At 42.0% G+C, this 20,797-nt stretch overlaps 1 protein-coding gene across 10 annotated transcripts in view; it reads left to right on the forward strand.

Annotated features, from left to right (window-relative positions):
- The window catches only part of LOC138751657 (triple functional domain protein), a 470,729-nt gene that overhangs the window by 232,691 nt on the left and 217,241 nt on the right, over positions 1 to 20,797 (forward strand). For 9 of the 10 annotated variants that reach the window (XR_011350109.1, XM_069914229.1, XM_069914228.1 and 6 more), the window contains 4 exons: positions 4,717 to 4,908; positions 5,943 to 6,112; positions 8,228 to 8,402; positions 20,442 to 20,637. Coding sequence is in view for 9 of the 10 variants with exons in the window: in XM_069914229.1 (XP_069770330.1) it covers positions 4,717 to 4,908; positions 5,943 to 6,112; positions 8,228 to 8,402; positions 20,442 to 20,637 (733 nt within the window). In the remaining variant the exon portion in view is untranslated. Of the gene's footprint in view, positions 1 to 2,413; positions 2,488 to 4,716; positions 4,909 to 5,942; positions 6,113 to 8,227; positions 8,403 to 20,441; positions 20,638 to 20,797 lie in introns of all 10 variants that reach the window. The other variant, XM_069914226.1, reaches the window with a different exon arrangement.

Here is a 20,797-nt window from a genome sequence, read left to right on the forward strand (position 1 = left end):
TTGTGTGTAATCTGGACAACTATTAAGTATTCTGAGACATCAAGTCGAAGAGTAAAGTAACAATAAATGGTGAGACCCTCAGGGGCATTGATATAAAGAAGGATTTTGCAGAATAAGTACAAAGCTCCCTCGAAGTGGCAGCACAAATAGATAGAGTACATTGTTTAAGAAAATTGCTTGGGAATTTTGCAGTCAAGTCAATAAAAGTGCCATTTTGTTCATTATCATTATGCTGAAACTGATACCACACTTGGAAAATTCAAGTAGAAATATTTCATATAGAAATTACAAGTTGCCATGAAGCAATTTGCAAAAGTTCCCACCACAAACAAGTTGAAATGACTTCTATTTTATATTATTTTGTCATATGCGTTTTGAAGTTCTCCGAAAATGTTGCTTCATTGTTTGCCATCTGTGCATTTTACATGGTCTACTAAGCCTTAGAAAGCCATCTCCCCTCATCTTATGCTTGCTATCTTCCCTCCCTACTTTAGTCTCAACCAAGAATTCCAACCTGAAGCATTGATTGGCCATTTCTCTCCAGCTTCTCATCATTCACTCAAGGTTCCAGCATCTGCAATTGTTGTGTTTCTCAAAGCCATAATTATAGTTTTGCTTAATATCTGGCCATTTATTTACATTTATTACAATGTCCCCATGAATAGTTCAACATTTTATAACATTTAATCAGATTATGGCATGATAATGAGTTTATTGTTATACACATTGTACAATGCACATATGCACCCAAATTTTTGCTGCTGCCAAACAAGTACTTTTGAAAAATCCACAATGATATTCATTAAATTAAAAATAGAAAATAAATCTAAAAGGTAGGTCGTAAATAAATATTCACAGTTACCATACTTCATGAGACAAAAATAGTTCTATAGGAGATAAATTGAGGCAGGTTTTTTTTAGTTTAGGTCACATGCAGATACAAACACTTCAAAACATATCTCATTTAAAATGCCAGAGTTCTGCTCAAGCCAGACAGTTCAGGCTCCGAGTGTGTTTGCAGAAACTTTGAAGAATGCCTGTAAGGACTTCACAAGTAGGTGTTAATTGGACATGCTGTGGAGTATTGGATTATTGTTTTGGAAAGCAACGATGAACAACTCAGAAGATTAGGTCCGGAGGTCCCAGTCTGTCTGAGTGCAGTTAGCTGTTCTAAGAGGGTCATGAGGTTTTCTCTGAGAGAGAGAGAGAGAGAACCCAGTTCTACAGTTCAGCAGCAGCAGCTCGACTGGAACAAGACAAGCTGGCAAGCTTGTGAAAAAACCCCATTTTGAAGACGGGTTGTGAGTTCTTAGTTCAGCCTGATCAAAGCCCTTGTAGTCCATACAAGAGAAGATGGCTGGCTGTACAATGTTTCACTTGAAATAAGGGAAAGAGAAAATGAACTCTGGTGACCTGAAAGAAAGAGGTTATCATCTGGAAAACGCTGATGGGGCAAATTTCTTCGGCAAGACACTGAAGTGGCTGATCGGAAGGGATCAGTTGTGGGTGTCCCACGAGCAACAAATCTCTCTCTGTAAACCGACAAGAACCTTCTGAGCAGTAACCGTTTACCTTTCAAGCACCGAAGCCTGGTGCACTTTATAAATGTTAAATTCTGTGTACAGTATAAGAATTGCCTGATACCGATGAACTTGGAGGAGTGAGAAGTGAGATTGGACTGTGAATCAAAGATTTTTTTTTTGAACTTATATGCACATTACATATACGCGCGCTTAGAATTAGTAGGAGGTTAAGTTAATACTAATAAGTTAAAGTTTGATCCTGTTTTCATGTTTAAAGATAATTAAAAGCAACTTTTGTTTAAATAACCATTTGCCTTGGAGAATTTCTATTTCTGCTGAGCTTTGGGGTTCACTGGGCTCATAACACAAGTTACTACTTTGTACACTGTCAGTGACAATTCATTAATTTGATAGACTATTAAGTCACTCAGTATTATCACAGTATTAGTGCTCTAACTCTCGTTGAGCTAACTCTTGATAGCATCAGTCTAAAGCACTTTCAAAGCTTTCACAATGGATGTGTTGAGTCCAGAGGCCCCGTAACAGATGTGAAAAGGACTGTAGAAAATGCAAGGTTTTTGAAATCCTTTCTTCTTGAATTAATACAGGGTATTTACAAATAAACATGGCCTTTCTCTTCTCAAATTTGTTGTGACTGTCCTCTGAATCCTTGTAAAAGGATCAAACTCCTTGATTTTTCCCCTATTCAGCCAAATAATAACCATATAAATACACAAACTTTCAGTTAATTTTTGAAAAAGGTGTCCGGGATTATAAGGGAGTGATTAAAGGCTGAAATTTGGGAACAGTTAATCTTTTACTAGTCAGAATTTAATAGTATTGATTGTTTATATTGACTGGCTTTGTTGGCCTTTTGTGTCTTTTAATAGTCAGTAGGCAATGGGAGACCATTTTCAATGTCAGCCAGGGTAGAATAATGGGAAAATCATCAGAACAAAAGCAGGTAGGTAGAAATTTAACTAGTTTTCTATTTTGATCTTGCTGCCCCTCAAGGTGCCACATTTATTCAGCTCTATCGAATAACATGCACAATAGGGATTTCAGAATCAGAATTTGTTCTCATGAACCAATCATGAAATACAGTATTTTTTGCCACAGCATCATCTTCTGACACTACTACAAAAAAAAGTAAGAATAATAGTCCACGAAAAGTAAGGCAGTGTCTATTGTTCATTGATTATTCAGGAATCTGATGGCAGCGGGGAAGAAGCTGTCCTTGTGCCGCTGAGTGCTCGTCTTTAGGCTCCTGTACCTTTTTCCCAATGGTATCAGAGTGAAGAAGGCATGGCTTGGGTGGTGGGGGTCTTTGAGGATAGAGGCTGCTTTTTTAACGACACCGCCTCATGTCAATGTCCTCGATGGGGTGGTCTGGTGCCTGTGATGTCACAGGCCAAGTTAACAATCCTCTTGTCATGAGAGTTGGTGCCTCCATACCAGGCAGTGATGCATCCATACAGAATATTCTCCATGGTACACCTGAAGTTTATGAGAGTCTTCGGTGACATACCAAACCTCCTCAGACACCTCACAAAGTATAGCAGCTGGCGAGCCTTCTTTGTAATTGCATCAACATGGAGGCTCCAGGATTGATGCCCAGGAATTTGAAATTCTTGACCCTCTCTTCTACTGAGCCCTTGTTGAGGACTGACTGGGTTGTGTTTCCCTGACTTCCTCCTGAAGTCCAGAATGATCTCCTTGGTTTTGCTGACATTGTTGTTGCACAAGGTTGTTGTCTTTACACCATTCAGTGAGCTGATCTATCTCCCTCCTGTACACTTTTGATTTATTATTTTGCCCCAGAGACTCTCAATGTTTCAGGTGTGGGCTGGAATTGCATTAAGCTCTTCACAATTTCTGAGAGATTTGATTTCCAGACACTGTTAAATCCTAGTACATGGAAGTTGGTACAAATGTGAATGCAGATTACAACTATTTATTCACCTCCAATGACAAATAAGATTCAGATCCAAATTGGAAAAAAGTAAAATTGATAAATTGTAGCTTGTTTGTTCAATGTCATCAATCAGTTGGTTAGGTTATGGTAGTAAATGTTTTTCATAAAACAAATTTAAAGATGCATTTGTGTTTAATCACATCATTAAAAAAAAACTATTTTCCCTTCAGCATGGATGATGCCTGTTAGGAATAATTTCCAAATATAAAATGAGTAAACTGGTGACTCCTGTATTTCTTTTTACAGAATTCACAAATTACTACACAAACATTTGAAATAGGAATAAAATTTACTGACTGAATTTATGTGGAAAAGAAAATCAACATTTTTTGCAACAACCTTTTTGATATCAACACAGCTGATACACCTCCATACTACAGATATGAACTGTTTTCTAGGAACAGGATTCCACCCCCACCCCCACTCCCAATAATGTGGGGGACGTCTCTAGTTCCTCATGAGACAGTCCTCCATGAATGAAGTAGAATTTTGTAATAGCTTTAGTAGATGCATGTGCTTGGTTTCCTTCTCATGTGCACTACCTTTCATGGTCATACGTGCAATTTCAATATCATGAACTCTCTGCATACACATGCGTACAGTGCCATACTTGTGTTCTCATGCACTTGCAATTTCACGCTCACTCTCTAACATTCATATTCTTGTACATTTTAATTTTTTTAAAATTTACAGCATGGTAGAAGCTGATTTTGGCCATTTAAACACATGTCCTCCAATTGCACCCAAATTAACCTACAACCCCATATGTTTTGGAGTGTAAGAGGAGACCTGAGTACCTGGGGGAAACCCATGCAAACGCAGGTAGAAGATATAAACTCCTTACAGACAGCACTGGATTCTAGCCCAATTTGTGTATGATGTATGCAAATAGATGCCCAGAGACACATTTTCTTTTATTTCCCACACTTGCATGCATTGTTATGTGCATATCTATGCATTTAGAGTTACAGCACCTAGAGAAATGTGACATACACTCCATTATTAAAATTAGATGATAAACCAATTGTGTTTCATGTGAATTAGCTATTTTAGATACTCCTCAAAAATAAAACAAAATACATATTCATTGCAGCAGATTAACTTGTTTGAATAAACTTATGGTTATAGCTCCTTTTGGGAATTGGTTACATTTTATTCCACAGAGTAAATGTTAGTTGCATGATAGCAAGAACTATAAAAACATTTTTTTTTCGTTAGAACACATACACTAATGCAGATAAACTCCTGGAAGCAGCAGAGCAACTGGCTCAAACTGGAGAGTGTGACCCTGAAGAGATTTACCAGGCAGCTCATCAACTGGAAGATCGAATTCAGGACTTTGTGAGAAGAGTAGAACAGCGGAAAATTTTATTGGATATGTCAGTCTCATTTCATACACATGTAAAAGAGGTGAGATGTTATTTTGCCTTTTGTTAAAGATATATTCCATATCTTTTAAGTATTTCAGAAATTCCTAACTCGTCTGGAATTATTATTGCCAATAGATTACCATTTGTAGAAGTCAAGAAACTGCACCCAATCTGCTAAGTTGGATCTTAAACTCCATTTTAAGTTGATTGAAAATATGATTCTGCCAAATGAGTGATGGGGAACTCCAAGTCTATTGGCAGATGTGGGTTAATTGTAACCACCAAGAAAGTCTGAGAAAATGCTTATCTGTTTTGTAGAAATATTACAATCGATTTGGGAACTATTGCCGTATGGGTCATATGATTATTTTTTAATTTAATTATAGATCCAGTTCGGTAACAGTCCCTTCCAGCTCACAAGCCCAATGCAGCTGAAATACACCCGTGTGACCGATTAACTTTCTAACCCTATACATCTTTGGAACATGGGAGGAAACCGCAGCACCTTTAAGAAACCCATGCAGACATGGGGCGGGGGGGGGGGGGGGGGAACAAACAAACTCCTTAACAACAGCACCAGGTTCAAACACAGATCGCTGGCATTGTTATAGCATTGAGCTAGCAGTTAGGCTAACTGTATCAATTTAGGGCAGGAGGTTTCTCTTATTAGATGTTTTTATTAGCTCCAGAAACTGCATGTTTTTTGTTGAATTCTAACTGTAAACAGTCATGGGTTGAAAAGAATCTCATTTGTAAGAGTTTGCTTTGTGATTGTCAGGAGTTTATATACTCTGAGGTAATGTGTTTATTTAATTTCTGCTGTCAGCTGATATTTTGGCTTGTTCATTGAATATTTCATTAAAAAGTGCCTAGATCACTTTTCGATAAATTATGGCTATCTCCCAAAGGTTGTGCTTGGCTTTTGGAAATATAAGTTGATGCCCCTCACAAAATGTCCTGTTTAGGCGAAAACATGATGTATATAGCAGAGTAGATCTTTCCTCATTTTTTTTTTAATTAATCACAAGCCCTTATTGTACTTGGTATTAATGTTTTTGTTCTTGGTATTTGCAGCTATGGACATGGTTGGAAGATTTGCAGAAGGAACTCCTTGATGATGTTTATGCTGAATCTGTGGAGGCAGTGCAAGACTTGATAAAACGCTTTGGACAGCAGCAGCAAACCACACTCCAAGTGACAGTAAATGTCATCAAAGAAGGGGAGGCCTTAATCCAGCAGTTGAGGTTGGTAATTAGGTTGTTTTAGGTTTTTGTCACTGTTTCAAATTATCCTCTTCTATTTTAGTGACAGGATTAAAGGGGATTGACAAACCACACTTATCATTTAACTAATTTAGCTATTATGGTTGTGTAAGCTTGGGAAGAGCATTCAAAGATAATAGACCGTCAATATTCTCCTTAACTGAATAACAGCAAAAATGTGGTTTTCTGCATTAGTTATTAAAACAGTTATGAGAAGTATGTATTATCTTAAAAATGTATACCTTTTCAAATTCAGATAGATTACCTGCAGAGCAAGATTCTGTATCAGATCAGATACTATTTATAGTCATCTAATAAAATAGAAATGTAATATTACACAAAATTGCCTTTAGTCTGCCATAAGGAAGACAAAGATTCACCATTAGACATTGCCTGGCACCCCTTACGATAAGAGAAGGAAAAGCAAAAGGGAGTCCGTCCCCCCCACCCCAGTAGCATGATCTCCCATTGGCCATCCCTTTTAATTCCTTATCTAATTCCCTGGCTGACATGTTTGTTCATGGTCATATTCGCTGGCAGACTGAGACCATCTCATCTTCTGTCCTGGCATCCTCCAACTAGATGGTGTTAACATGGATGTCTGCAGTTTCCATTAAACCCCACCCCCTCACCTCCTTTATCTTCCTCTTTTTTCCTCTAGTTCTGTCTGTCTCTCCCCTTTTCTCTCTGTTTCCTTTCACAGAGCCAAAAGCAATTCTCATCTTTCCTCTTATTATATCTAATTGTCACCTTTTGTTTGTTGGTCTGGTCTCCTCCCTCTCCCATTCTTTCCAAGTCTTTAGTCAGATGCCTGCCTGCTTTTTGACTATTCCTTGAAAAAGGGCTCAAGCCAAAAACAACGTTAATATATCTTTACCTCCTACGGATGCTGCAAGTCCAGCTGAGTTTCTCAGTATTTCTGTGTTTTATCTGCCATCTTGGGCCCAGACCCTGCATTTGCAAGATTTTAAAATGAAACACCACCGGCTCCTTTAACAAGCTGTTTAAAGCCTGTATGGAGCATCGACAGTTTGATTGAACGCTAGGACACTAAGGGAGAGCAGCATTCTCTGCTCCACACTCTGCGACAGCGCTGCCATTACTGCAACTCAGGCAATAAAGAAGAAAGACCCACTCATCCCAAACTACTGTTGCACATAATCCAGCAGAATATAGCAGGCCTGGAAACAGGCCCAAGTGTAACCTCCTAGACTCGCCTGTGAGATTGTTCTATGAAATACATATGGCACTCAAAAGATTAATAACTTGGCATGATAAAGGAATAGAGTATTAATGCTGGCAACTTCAAATAGAAAATGCCAGAAATGGCACCAATAAAATGCCATTTAGAACATAGTTTACTTTTCAGAAAAATGATTTGAAATAACAATCTTGATGTTCTACACCCTGTGCCTTTCAGGTGCAAACCTGTGAGACATTTCTTTTCTTCTGCTTCCAACGTATTGGCATGATTTGAAGGTGTGTAAGCTCTTAAAAATATCTACAAGAAGCAGCAGTAGTCTTCACGGATTTACAGCAGCAATCACACCTCAATTAACCTTGTTTTCTCCAGGTTATAACACTCGTCCACAATTATCCTTAAATCCAAAGCTTTTAAGTTAAGTTCCAGATATTGATCCATGCCTCTGAGAGTATCACATGCAGTGATATTTGGATCTCATCAATCTCATTCTTTTCAGGAGAGGGTATAGAACGTAATAAATTGAACGTAATAAATTGAACGTAATAAATTGACCACTTTAGGAATCTGACAATGGCACCCTAGTACTTACTCTTCAAAGGAAAATCAAATTTAGAAACAGTTGAAGGAATTTCACTATATGACACATCTGACAGGAAGAAGCCAGTTGCCTTAGGCAACATTAAACAATATTTCCCTTTAGAAATTGTTCTCATTTGAATTATTACTGCATTTAGATTTTTACTTGTCAGAGAGATAGGCTATAAAATGGAAAATCCATCAAGTTATATGATCTCTCAATAGTGTCTTTAAAGTAATTTTACCTCCAAAAGAAGTGACACATTTAGTCATTGTGTAACTATCTGTTGCAGTTGTTTACTCTCGTTTCTTAATAGGGAGTCTGCCATTTCAAGCAACAAGACACCCCATAACAGCTCTATTAATCACATAGAGAGCGTTCTTCAACAACTGGATGAAGCCCAGGCTCAAATGGAAGATCTTTTTCAGGAGCGCAAGATCAAACTGGATCTTTTTCTTCAGCTCAGAGTATTTGAACGGGATGCAATAGATGTACGTGTCATCAGCAGGAAGTAGAGGTTTGCTAGAACATTTTGTTTAACTTGCCGATGACATTATTTGGGAAATAAATTTGTGATAGTAAGTTTTTGTTTAGTTATTTTTTTTCTCTCTGTAAGAAAGTAAGTTGCATTTAACTGTGCTGTGTCTTGTTCCTTCCACATTTGGAGACAGATAGCGTATAGTGTTTAGGCATTGTACTATCAGCTTCCATTGTCATCACTCAGGAATCATTCATATCAAGTAAGAGCTTTCTAAAACAAGATTTCAGTAACTGTCTCCTTAAAGTGCTCAATTTAGTATGAGCTGAATTTATTATGAAATGATAATCCTGTATTTAGTTAAATGCTATTCAAGGTTCCCTAAACTCTACTTATTCCCACCCCCTTTAATTTCCACTCCTTTGTGCCCCTCATTTATATAATTTCTTGACTTCCTGCTATTTGTGTTCAACATTGCCTCTGTGACTGGCTCAATAAATCTATACAAAAATCAAACTGCTAAATTTGGTCCCTGAAACAAGTAAAGGAATTAAAACATTAATCTGACTAGTGATGTCTCAGATTTAATAAAGATGGATAAAATCTTGTTTGTTTTGATGTGAAATAAATCTAATTTAATCTTGGAAGTAGCAAGTAGCACTCAGGAAAATATTTTCTCAGGTATTCCTCATTATTTGTTGCTACATTCCAAAGAAACCAGGGTATTTTGTCTTGCATCAATTGCATAAAGACATTCCACCCTTAAAGATAGTAGCTGACTTGTTACGAGCTGATATCTGATATGAATAATTTGAGATGCAACCAGTACTAACTGTAACTGGTTTATTTTAAAAAAGCACCCTGAGATTTCAGAAATCTTTGATACATTTTAAAAAATCTTGTATATACTGGCTTACAAAGTTGATTAAATTCATACAGTTGTCATTCTAAAAGTAGTGGTGAGCTGGACAGGTTAGCTACATTTTCATTAACACAGTAAAATTCTCCTGGTTCAGCAGCCTTTGAGCTACCACGCTTTTATTAAAAGAAAGGAGTTACATTAATAGATAATACCTACAATGCCTATTCTTGAAAATATCTGGTTTTCAGGTGTGTGATGGACTGTTCCTGGCAACTGAGCAATCAACTTATAATTATTGATGTCATTTTCTTCATCCATGAGAATTAATGTTTGGGTTTCTAGGACAAAAGGCCACAATTTAACGATGTCAATTTAAAACAGAAATGTGGAGAAATTTCTTTAGCCAGAGAGTTGTGAATCTGTGGAACTTGTTGCCACAGGCGGTAGTGGAAGTGAAGATGTTGAGTGTATTTAAGACAGAAATTGACAGGTATTTAATTAGTCAGGACATCAAGGCTTACTGGGAGAAGGCCAGGGAGTGAAGCTGAGTGATAAGGATCAGCTCATGATTAAATAGCAGAGCAGGCCCAAATGGGCCGATTGGCCTCCTTCCACTCTTATATCTTGTAATCTTGTGAATTTTTACCTGGTCAAGTTGGCCATTTCTGCTGAATAAGTGTTTATTAATAATATGCTTCTGAATAGTGTGGATTTCAAGGATGCTTACCAGCCATGTTATAATTTTGTATCTTGCTTTGCATTTTTCCAAAAATCAGATTTGAATATTTACATTTCATTGTGGTGATCATTGATAGGAATATATAAAACAGATTTCAGATTTAGATTTATTGTTAGAGTACATACCTGACATCACAATAAAGTACAACTCCAATTATCCGAAATGGTTGGGACTGGGCCTAAGTTGAATAAACATTTTTTTTGGAGAACTCATCATTTTTAAAAACAGCCTACTAGCAACAGCAAATCACTTGTTTCAAAGTTTAAACAACAACAAACAACAAGGGAAGGCTTTTTAAGTATTAAAATAATGTTTAATTCTCACCAATCACCGAGACATCCCTGACACAAATTCACCACTGCCGCTGATCCTGGGCCGGTGGAACACTCACTGGTGAGTCGGTGGGCTCCTGTCTCCCCTGTCACCAGAGCTCCCGACATTGAAATCCAGACTCCAAATCCTCCCCTCGACCTACCATACATGCACATGGGGAAGTAGGCCAGGGAACAATTTGGAGTCGGCATCAGCTGTGCTGAGGAGGGAGGGAGGAAATGGGAGAGGATAGGAGGGGAGGGAATGCCACTGAGCCCGAGGTCCTGCTCCTCCCCAGGAGGCGGCGGCTCTCCTTGATGCTGGGACAAGGAATTCTCCTGACCATTTGCGGCTGGAAGACAGTGGCACACAGTTTGAGAGGGAGAGTTGGAGAGAAAAGTCAATAGGGAAAGATAAATAAAAAATGGAAAGAGAGAGGGGAGGGAATTACCTGAAATGAGGACAATCATTGTTCTAATTTCATGTCAGGGACATTTTTTTCAACCTGTGAGGTCAGTTCTGCTCCAAGAAAATTTCAGATAAATGAGGATTTCTGATTTATTTCTAATATCCTCATTTATCCAAATTTTAAAAAAAAAATTCAGATAAATGAGGATTTGGGAAAATCCAATTTCAGATAATTGGAATTGTACTGTACAACCCTGAGAATCCTTTTTCTTGCAGGTGAGGCAGAATTATTACCAATTGATGGTGCAAAGAGTAAACAGTTCACAGCATAAGCATATAAACAAACAAAGAACTGTAAACAGATAACAAATGTAAACAAACTGACTGAGCAGTACAGAGAGAACAAAAAGAAAATCAATGAAGTGCACAAGTAAGAGTCCTTAAATGAGTCTCTAATCAAGTTTGTCATTGAGGAGACTGATGGGGGAGGGCTTCCTGAATCTGGTGGTGTGAGTCTTGTGGCACCTATACCTCTTTTTTGACAGCAGCAGCGAGAACAGTGTGTGTGCTGGGTGGTGAGGGTCTTTGATGATTGTTGCTGCTCTCCAGCAGCAACATTCCCTGTAGATGTACTCAATAATGGGGAGGGTTTTGCCTGATATTTCCTGGGTTGTGTCCACTACATTCTGGAGGGCTTTATGCTTGACTCTTGGTGTTCCCATACCAGAGCGCGATGCAGCACACTTTCCACCACAGCTCTGTAGAAATTTCTAGTGTTATACCAAACTGCAGACTCCTGAGGCGCTGACGTGCTTTCTTCACAATGCGATCAGTGTGTTGGGTCGAGGAAAGATCCTCCGAGATAGTGACTCCCCAAAACTTAAATTTGCTCACTATCTCCACATCTGAAGTCAACAATCAGCTCTTTAGTTTTTGGTGACATTAAGTGCAAGGTTGTTATTGGTGCACCATTCAGCCAGGTTTTCAGTCTCAATCCTGAATTGAAGTTATTAATATATGTTTTAGTTATATTGACTTAAATTGCTAGCAAATAACTTAAAACATTAAAATAAAACGTAAGCAACTTAGCTTCTTTTTTTCAATAGTATATGGTCATGATTCTCACTCCAGTCATGCTTCTGGCCCCTTTGTTTGGCATATCAGTGCTTTGTTAGCAGACTAGATGAGTTCAGTAGCAGTTTGGTTGTTCAGATGTATGATATCTGCCCTCTGGCTGATCTTGAACTTGTGAGTTACCTTATGGAAGCTTCATTTCATTCAAGGCAAATGGATCCTACTGCAGATGCTCAGTTCATTCTGAAGACCACTATTTGTTTTGCCCACAGTTTCATTCCCCTGTTACCCCACCCACTGCCCATTGTCATAGCTACCCACATACCAGGAATGATCATAGCCTTGCCTCATAAAATCAAAGAAAAAGAGAACTGATTGCATTATATTTCTAAAAGCAAAAATTAGCACATAAATTCATCCAGTTCTTTTTAATCAGATGAGTTCATGATGAGAGTTTATTGTCATATACATATACATAAGTATACATAAGTACAATGCGCTGGGTAGGTCACGTCTCCAGAAATGGAGGACCATCGCCTTCCCAAGATCGTGTTATATGGTGAGCTCTCCACTGGCCACTGTGACAGAGGTGCACCAAAGAAAAGGTACAAGGACTGCCTAAAGAAATCTCTTGGTGCCTGCCACATTGACCACCGCCAGTGGGCTGATATCGCCTCAAACCGTGCATCTTGGCGCCTCACAGTTCGGCGGGCAGCAACCTCCTTTGAAGAAGACCGCAGAGCCCACCTCACTGACAAAAGACAAAGGAGGAAAAACCAAACACCCAACCCCAACCCACCAATTTTCCCTTGCAACCGCTGCAACCGTGTCTGCCTGTCCCACATCGGACTTGTCAGCCACAAACGAGCCTGCAGCTGAAGTGGACCTTACCCCTCCATAAATCTTCATCTGCGAAGCCAAGCCAAAGAAAGAAAGAAAGAAAGAAAGAAGAACATAAGTACAATGTACAGATGCACCAAAAATTTTATTTGCTGAAATCACACAGGTACACCAACTATAGCAGTATGGATGAACTTATTACAATGTGCCAAGACTGGAAAAAAAAGTTTAAAAGTTAGATAAATATTCACAATTACAGTTCAAGCAAAGAAAAGAGATATTTCAGTGGTGCTGACAGATCTTTTTGTGGTCCTGGGGTATTCAAGAGCTTGACAACTGTTGGGGAAAAAGGGTGCTACTCTTTTGGCTTCTGTACTTCATGCCTGAGGTAGCAGTTAGAAGAGGTTGGAACCACGAGGATGAGGATCCTTCACGTTGTTCACTGCCCTTGTCTTTAATGGATGGGAGGTCAGTGCCCATGATGAACTTCAGATTTCAAATTTATTCTCAGAGTACATACATGCCATCACATGCAATCCTGAAATTCTTTTAACTGCAGTTGAGGCAGAACTACCACTTATGGCAGTGCAAACAAAACTGTTCAACGTACACAATAAACAAATAAAGAAATGCAAAATAAGCTGTAAATACAGCCAGTGGGCTGATATCGCCTCAAACCGTGCATCTTGGCGCCTCACAGTTTGGCGGGCAGCAACCTCCTTTGAAGAAGACCACAGAGCCCACCTCACTGACAAAAGGCAAAGGAGGAAAAACCCAACACCCAACCCCAACCAACCATTTTTCCCCTGCAGCCACTGCAACCGTGTCTGCCTGTCCCGCATCGGACTTGTCAGCCACAAACGAGCCTGCAGCTGACGTGGACTTTTACCCCCTCCATAAATCTTCGTCCGCGAAGCCAAGCCAAAGAGAGAGACAGAGAGAGGGAGAGAAAAAATCAATGAGGTGCAAAAGTTTTATTTTAAATAAGTCCCTGATAGAATTTGTTATTGAGGAGTCTATGGTGGAGGATTAGCAGCTATTCATGAACTTGGTGGAGTGAGTCTTGTGGCACCTATATTTCTTTCCTGATGGCAGAGGGTGTGCAGATGGTGTAGATCCTCCATGAATCTCTGACAGTACTGTACCCTATAGATGTTCTCAATGGTGGGGAGGGGTTTACCTGCGATGTCCTGGACTGTCCCATCTTCCTTTTGGAGGGCTTTATGCTCAGGCATTGATGTCTCCCTATGGGACCATGATGGAGCCGGTCAGCACCCTTTCCACCACACATCTGTAGAAATTTGCCAGGTTTTCCATTGTCGTGCCAAACCTCCACAAACTCCTGAAGAAGGTGAGGCTTTCTTTCTGATTTCAGGTTTTTATCAGAGTACATATGACATCACAATGCCTTTAGTGTGTTGGGTCCAGGAAAGATCCTCGAGATAGTAACTTCTAAGAACTTAACTTTGCTCACCCTCTCTATCTCTGATTTCCCAATGATCACTGGATCATACCCTCTGGTTTTCCCTCCTGAAGACAAAGATCAGCTCCTTGGTTTTGGTGACATTGAGTGTGAAGTTGTTGGTGGTGCTCCATTCAGCCAAGTTTTCAATTTCCCTCCTTTATCCTGTTTATACAACCCACTACCATGGTATTGTCACCGAATTTGTAGATGGTGGTGTTGTACCAAGCCACACATTCAGAGGTGTATAATGCATAGATCAGGGGCCTAAGAATACAGCTCTGTGGTAATGTTGATTGTGGAGGGTTTGCCAACCTTCTGCAGAGTAATTGTACTCATGCGTGTTCATGTGCGACCAAGATGATTTATGTTTTTCAAAGCCTGAGAATCACAGGTTATTTTTATTTATTTATTTAATCTCATTTAGCTTCAATGGCCAGAATCAGACAAAAAGTCCACCACAAGTAGAGATATTTGCTGGATATTGTGTGACTCAGCTGTGATGTACTCTGCAGTCAAATAGTTTGCCAATTTTTTTGTTTGCATATCAACTTACAAATATCGATTAATAAGTTATTACTCTGGCACCACAAAAAGACAGTCTGCATGATCTAAACACTAACTTTAAAATTATGAATTGAGCTATCTGTCCATTTTTATTAACTTTTTCCATACTTTGATAATTTAATATACACTAATACATTTTTTTTAATACATGTAGCTGTTTGGGTGGAGAAAGTAGAAATTTTGATGCAGATATACTTTGTGTTGATTTGTATAACAATAAACATCATTATAAGAAACTGTACCATCATAGATGTTGATACTTAAAGTAGATGGAAAACAACTGAAGGAATTAATGAATTTAATAACAGTTTTGCCATTCATCTACAATACAACTCCAATTATCTGAAATGGTTGGAACTGGCCCTATGTCGGATAAACAGTTTTTTCGGAGAAATTGTCATTTTTTAAAATTTCCCAGTTGAAACAGCAAATCACTTGTATCAATGTTTAAACAAGGGAAGGTTTTTTAATCATTAAAATAATGTTTAATTCTCATCAAAAAAATGCTGTTGCAACACTGCCACCGATCACTGACCGCTGGCGCCAATCCCCAAAGAGGCTTCCTGGGCCAGTGGAACACTCACTAGTGAGTCAGCAGGCACCTGCTTCTTTGGTCACCTGAGCTCCTGGCTCCCGAGTCCCGACTCCGAATCCTCCTCTAAGCCTACCGCACATGCACACCGGGTACCCCACTGAGCCCATGGTCCTGCTCTTGCCCAGGGTGCTGCTCTCCTTGATGACGCCGGACGGAACAAGGGTTTCTTCTGACTGCTTGCGGCTGGGAGACAGTGGCATGCAGTTTCAAGGGAAGAAATGGAGAGAAAAGTCAATAGGGGAAGGTAAAGAAGAAATGGAAAGAATGAGGAGAGGGAGTTACCTGAACGAGGACAATAGTGTTGTAATTTCATGTTGAGTGAATTCTTTTTCAACCTGAGAAGTCAGGTCGGCTCTGAAAAATTTTTTGGATAAATGAGGATTTCTAATTTGTTTGGGATAGTCATTTATCCGAAATTTTTAAATTCGGATAAATGAGAATTTCAGAGATCCAATTTCAGATCATCGGATTTGTACTGTAGTTAATGTGCAAGAGTAAAGCAGTTGACAAGAATCATGAAAGATTTTTAAAAATTGCTGAGTAATCTGAAGTGTGCCACCCTGCAGCACAGCACAGTAATGTCACAGAATTAATTCACTTAGTTATGCAAAATAAACCAGTCAATTTTTCAGAGTGGAATTGAGGTTACTTCTGTGTCTAGGTTACAAATGTGACCTTTTATGCACAGAGTTGGCCTGTTTCAATTTCAGTACAGTTTACAGGTAAGAATTTTTAAGTGTAGAAATGGACAGGGATGGTTTGCATGATGAACAGATGTTTGTAAGGTTCATCTGTAATTGGGTTGCAGGGTAAAAAGTGAAATCTGTTGTACTTAACTATTTTCTGAATTCCCAGATTAATTTCTGGAATTACTGAGGAAAGATTGATGGTTTCACTACAATTACTACTTAGCATATTGACTCAACATACTGTGGCACTAGGCTCAGCTGAAGAAAGCATAGCCACCACGTTGAGGGTCATTAACGACTTTTATTTGAATTTAGCGTGCGCCCCTTTAAGGGCAGTGCTGGCTCAGTCACCACATGCGTGGTGACATCATAATCGCTGCCCAAGGCGCGCACTGTGCAGGAGGCTTAAGTCAGGAAGAAAACCTGACGGCGCCATCTTCCCATGGCTGCCCCGCCACGTGGCATTACACACGGGCCCGGTTCACCATGAGAGAGTGCGCCGCCACACAAACCGCCCCCCCAGAACCAGCTACATGTCCCACTGCTTGGGTGGGCGGCCTAGGTGTTTAGGCACGGCCGTCCGTGTTGGCTGCGATAAATCCAAGTGTGCTACCTTCAGGCGGTCCACTGTGAAATGTTTCTTCTCCCCCCCCCCCCCCCCCCCACCAAGTCCAACGTGAAAGTTCCGCCGGATTGCTGGAAGACCTTAAAGACCTTATACAGACCATCGTATGGGCACTGCAATGGTGCCATCTGCATTTCTCTCCGGACGAACATGAATTGTGCTCAGTCCAGTTCCTTGGGGCGGTGAGACATTTGGGTGCCATGGCACAATGGTGGGGAGGCCAGGGAGGCGAGTTTTCTGCGGAGATCTGCCAGCAGGTTCGTGTGCTTGGGTGCGGTGCCGGATTCTGGGCCGAAAAACTCGCTGGGCAAGGAGAGTGGCATGCCGTATACCAGTTCTGCCGATGAAGCTTGCAGTCCTGATCCCGAGGAGGGCCCAGTCTGGGCCGGTGAGTCAAGCCATGAGTGCGGATTTTAGATGCTGATGAAACTTCTCCACCAAATCATTGGATTGCGGGTGGTAGGCTGTGGTGTGGTGGAGCTTAAGCCCCTAGGAGTCTTGCCTGCTGGGCCCAAAGTGCGGTGGTAAACTGGGCGCCCCTGTCACTGGTGATATGTCGTGGAACCCCCGAATTGAGCGATCCACTGACTGACCAGGTTCCTAGCACACGTCTCTGCGGAAGCCTCTCTGATAGGGATGGCCTCGGGCCATCTCGTAGCTTGGTTCACCACTGTAAGGAGGTAGCATGCTTCTCTGGACACTGGCAAGGGACCAACGACATCAACATGGATGTGCTGGAACCTCCGTGCCGACAAGTTGAAGTGTTGGATCAGAGCCTGTGTGTGCCGGTGGACCTTGGAGGCCTGGCACTAGCCATCTCCGCCACCTCATTCTTGAGCCCGTACCACACGAATCGCTCCGTCACCATCCGCAAGGACGTCTTCACCGAAGGGTGAGCTAGATCGTGGACTAGGCTGAAGACCCTCGCTCTCCACTGTGGTGGACTACCAGACCCGGTGGGCCAGTGGAGACGTCGCAGAGCAGTGTGTCCGGGCTGTTCAGCAACTGGATGTCCTCGAGATCACGGGTCGAGATGGCAGTTCAGAGGGCTTGTGTCTCTGCGATGTGCCACTGGGCCTGGGCTAGCTGCGTATAGTCAAGGCCGGCGGCAAGAGTGTTGATGGTCGGGCGCGAGAGTGTGTCTGCTACCACATTGTCCTTGTCCGCTTTGTGCCGGATGTCAGTGGTGAACTCTGACACGTAAGAGAGGTGGCGCTGTTGCCTGGCTGACCACGGGTCCTTGGCCATCGCGAGTGCTGGCCGAGGGGTTTGTGGTCTGTGAAGTCCATGAAGGGTCTGCCCTCCAGGAAGTTACGGAAGTGGTGGTTGACCAAGTACAGGGCCAGGAGCTCCCAATCAAATGCGCTGTACTCGAGCGCAGCTGCTTACGAAAAAGACCAGTTGGCGCCATTGTCCATGATGCCATTGCTCCAGCACTCCCCTGACCGCCATGGCAGAGGTATCCACCGAGAGCACCGTATGTGCCTCCAGGCGTGGATGCACCAGTAGCGTCATGCTGGCGAGGGCCTCCTTTGTTGCCGTAAAAGATCTGTCTGCCTCTTCTGACCAGGATAATGTCTTTTCCTTTGCAGCGATCAGTGCGAACAGTGGACGCACTGTACGGGCGGCGCCGGGGATAAAACAATGGTAAAAGTTCACCGTCCCCACGAATTTCTGCAGGCCTTTGAGGGTGGCTGGTTTGAGGAAACGTTGGACAGTCTCCACCTTCTCCGGTGCCGGAGCAGCCCCAGCTGCTGATATGGTGTGCCCCAGGAACTGCAGTGATCTGTCTGAGCGCCGGACAATCCCCAACTCTTGCAGCCTTGACAATTCCTCCTTCGCCTGTTGCAGCCTTTTGGACGGCAGCTGTCTGGGTTTGGCGTGCATCGGGGGGCCTTGCGTGGTGATGTGATGGAACACCCCTGCTGTGGCAAGGCGGCATTGAAGCATGGCTCCAAGATGGTGGGAAACTCATGGAGTATACTTGAATACTTGTCCATGACGGCGGCATTGTCAGCGATCTCAGGTTTGCAGGCATCTGCGGTGTCCAAATGCACTGAGTTGAATGTACGGGCGTTGACCAGCCTCTTGTTCTTCATATCGACCAGCAAGCCATGATCCCTCAGGAAGTCGGCCCCCAACAACGCAGTACCCACCATGCTCTGCGGGTACTGTAGGTCTTGATGGTGGAACCATTGTCCGCCCACAGGGTTGGACCGCGAGATTGGGTGCGAGTCTCTAGAGCTTTGGGGGGTAGGGCGCTCAGCTCGGCCCCTGTGTCCACCAGGAAATGCTGAACGGTGGATTTATCGGTGACATGAAGGAGGCTGTTCACGTGGCCAGCCGTCGCAGCCAACAACGGTGGGTGGCCTGGTCGTTTCCTTGGAAGCTACAGGGTTGCCGGCACTTACGGGCTTGCGCTCCTCAGCGCTGGTGATAAAAGCACCAGGTGGAATGGCTCTCCTCTGGCTTGTGCTTAGGGGTGGCTTTTGGTCGGCTGGTTCCTGGTCGCGAAACCTGGTTGAGGGCTGACTCGTGCGCCAGAGGGCATCCGCCCGAGCCGCAATTTTACGTGGGTCCACAAAATCCTCGTCTGCTAGGAGCAGCTGGATATCCTCAGGCATCTGCTCAAGGAAAATCTGGCGGAAGAGGAACCAAGGCTTATGATTCTCCGCCTGGGCCAGCATTTCTTCCATTACTGCTGATGGGCTGCAGTCCCAAGCCCGTACAGGTGCAAGAGCCTGGAAGCCCGCTGCTGGGGGGGTGAGGCCAAACATGCCAAGGAGCAAGTTCTTGAAGGTGGTATATTTACCCTCTGCCGGTAAATGGTGTATGAGGTCGTCCACCCTAGCTGCTGTTTCTTGGTTCAGCGCGCTCACGACATGGTAGAACGTCGTGGTGTCTGCTGAAATGTTTCTGAGCTGGAATTGCGCTTCCGCCTGCCTAAACCATGTCCGCGGGCAATGGGTCCAGAAGGGGGGAAGCTTGATTGCCGAGTCCATGTCGTGAAGACCAGAGAGACATCTGGGCTTGTTGTGGTTACCAATGTGGTGCTAGGCGCAGCTGGAGAAAGCACAGCCACCACGTTGAGGGTTGTTAACGACTGTTTTATTTGAATTTCACGCATGCCCCTTTAAGGGCAGCACAGGCTCAGTCGGCACGTGTGTGGTGACATTATAATCGCTGCCTGAGGCGCGCGCTGCGGGGGAGGCTTGAGTCAGGAAAACCCCCTAACAGCGCCATCTTCCTATGGCTTCCCCGCCACGTGGCATTACACGCGGGGCCGGTTCGCCACGAGAGAGTGGACCGCCACAATACATATAATTAGCTCCATGTATTGCAAATATTGAGACAGAAAATGTCTTCTTGAAGGCCACCCTTGTGATTTGAAAAATAAAAGCAAGTTAATGGTTCCATTGAACTGCCGTTTATTTTGTGAAATTCAAGTATTTTATAAAAGTAGATATTTTTGCATTTTAATAATGTGAGGTAGACAATGCAGAGATTATTTGGAAACTTCACCAATGATTTTATTTAAATGACAAAATGCTAGTATTGACCTTCAATTTAAATGAAACGGTTTCATCGGAGCACTGCTAAGGTCTCATATATTTTGGTCTGATTATCTGGTGAGATTGAAACTTGCAGTAATTCTCCCTTTTTGTGTTAAGTACATTGAGTCATCATGTTCTTTAGTCAATTTTGTTTTTCAGTGGTAAATTATTATTTTTACTCTTTAATGGCATTGTATAGAAACCAGTGTATAACCTTATGTTTTAATGATAAGCTTTAACAAATTAATTTTCATCACATTGAAAGCAATCTTGCCACTTGAAGGCTAGAATCTGTCCATAAACTATGATGGCTTGCTTCTTTCAGATTATTTCAGACCTCGAATCTTGGGGTGACGAACTGTCTCAGCAGATGAATGATTTTGACACTGAAGATTTGACTCTTGCTGAACAGAGGTTGCAACACCATGCTGATAAATCCCTAACCATGAACAACTTGACCTTTGATGTCATCCATCAGGGACAAGAGTTACTCCAGTATGTGAATGAAGTTCAAGCTTCAGGTAGGTTCTAATCATTGTCCTTTCGATTATAACCTTCCAGGAACTATAGAGGATGCAGGATCTAAATTATCTCCACAATGATAAATAATTTCATTTGGATAATTTTTTTAATGTTCGAATGGCTCATGTTTACAAAGGGTGCAGAGTGGAAGGTTGATGA

Source organism: Narcine bancroftii, chromosome 1 (genome assembly GCF_036971445.1).
Source record: "Narcine bancroftii isolate sNarBan1 chromosome 1, sNarBan1.hap1, whole genome shotgun sequence".
NCBI lineage: Eukaryota > Metazoa > Chordata > Chondrichthyes > Torpediniformes > Narcinidae > Narcine > Narcine bancroftii.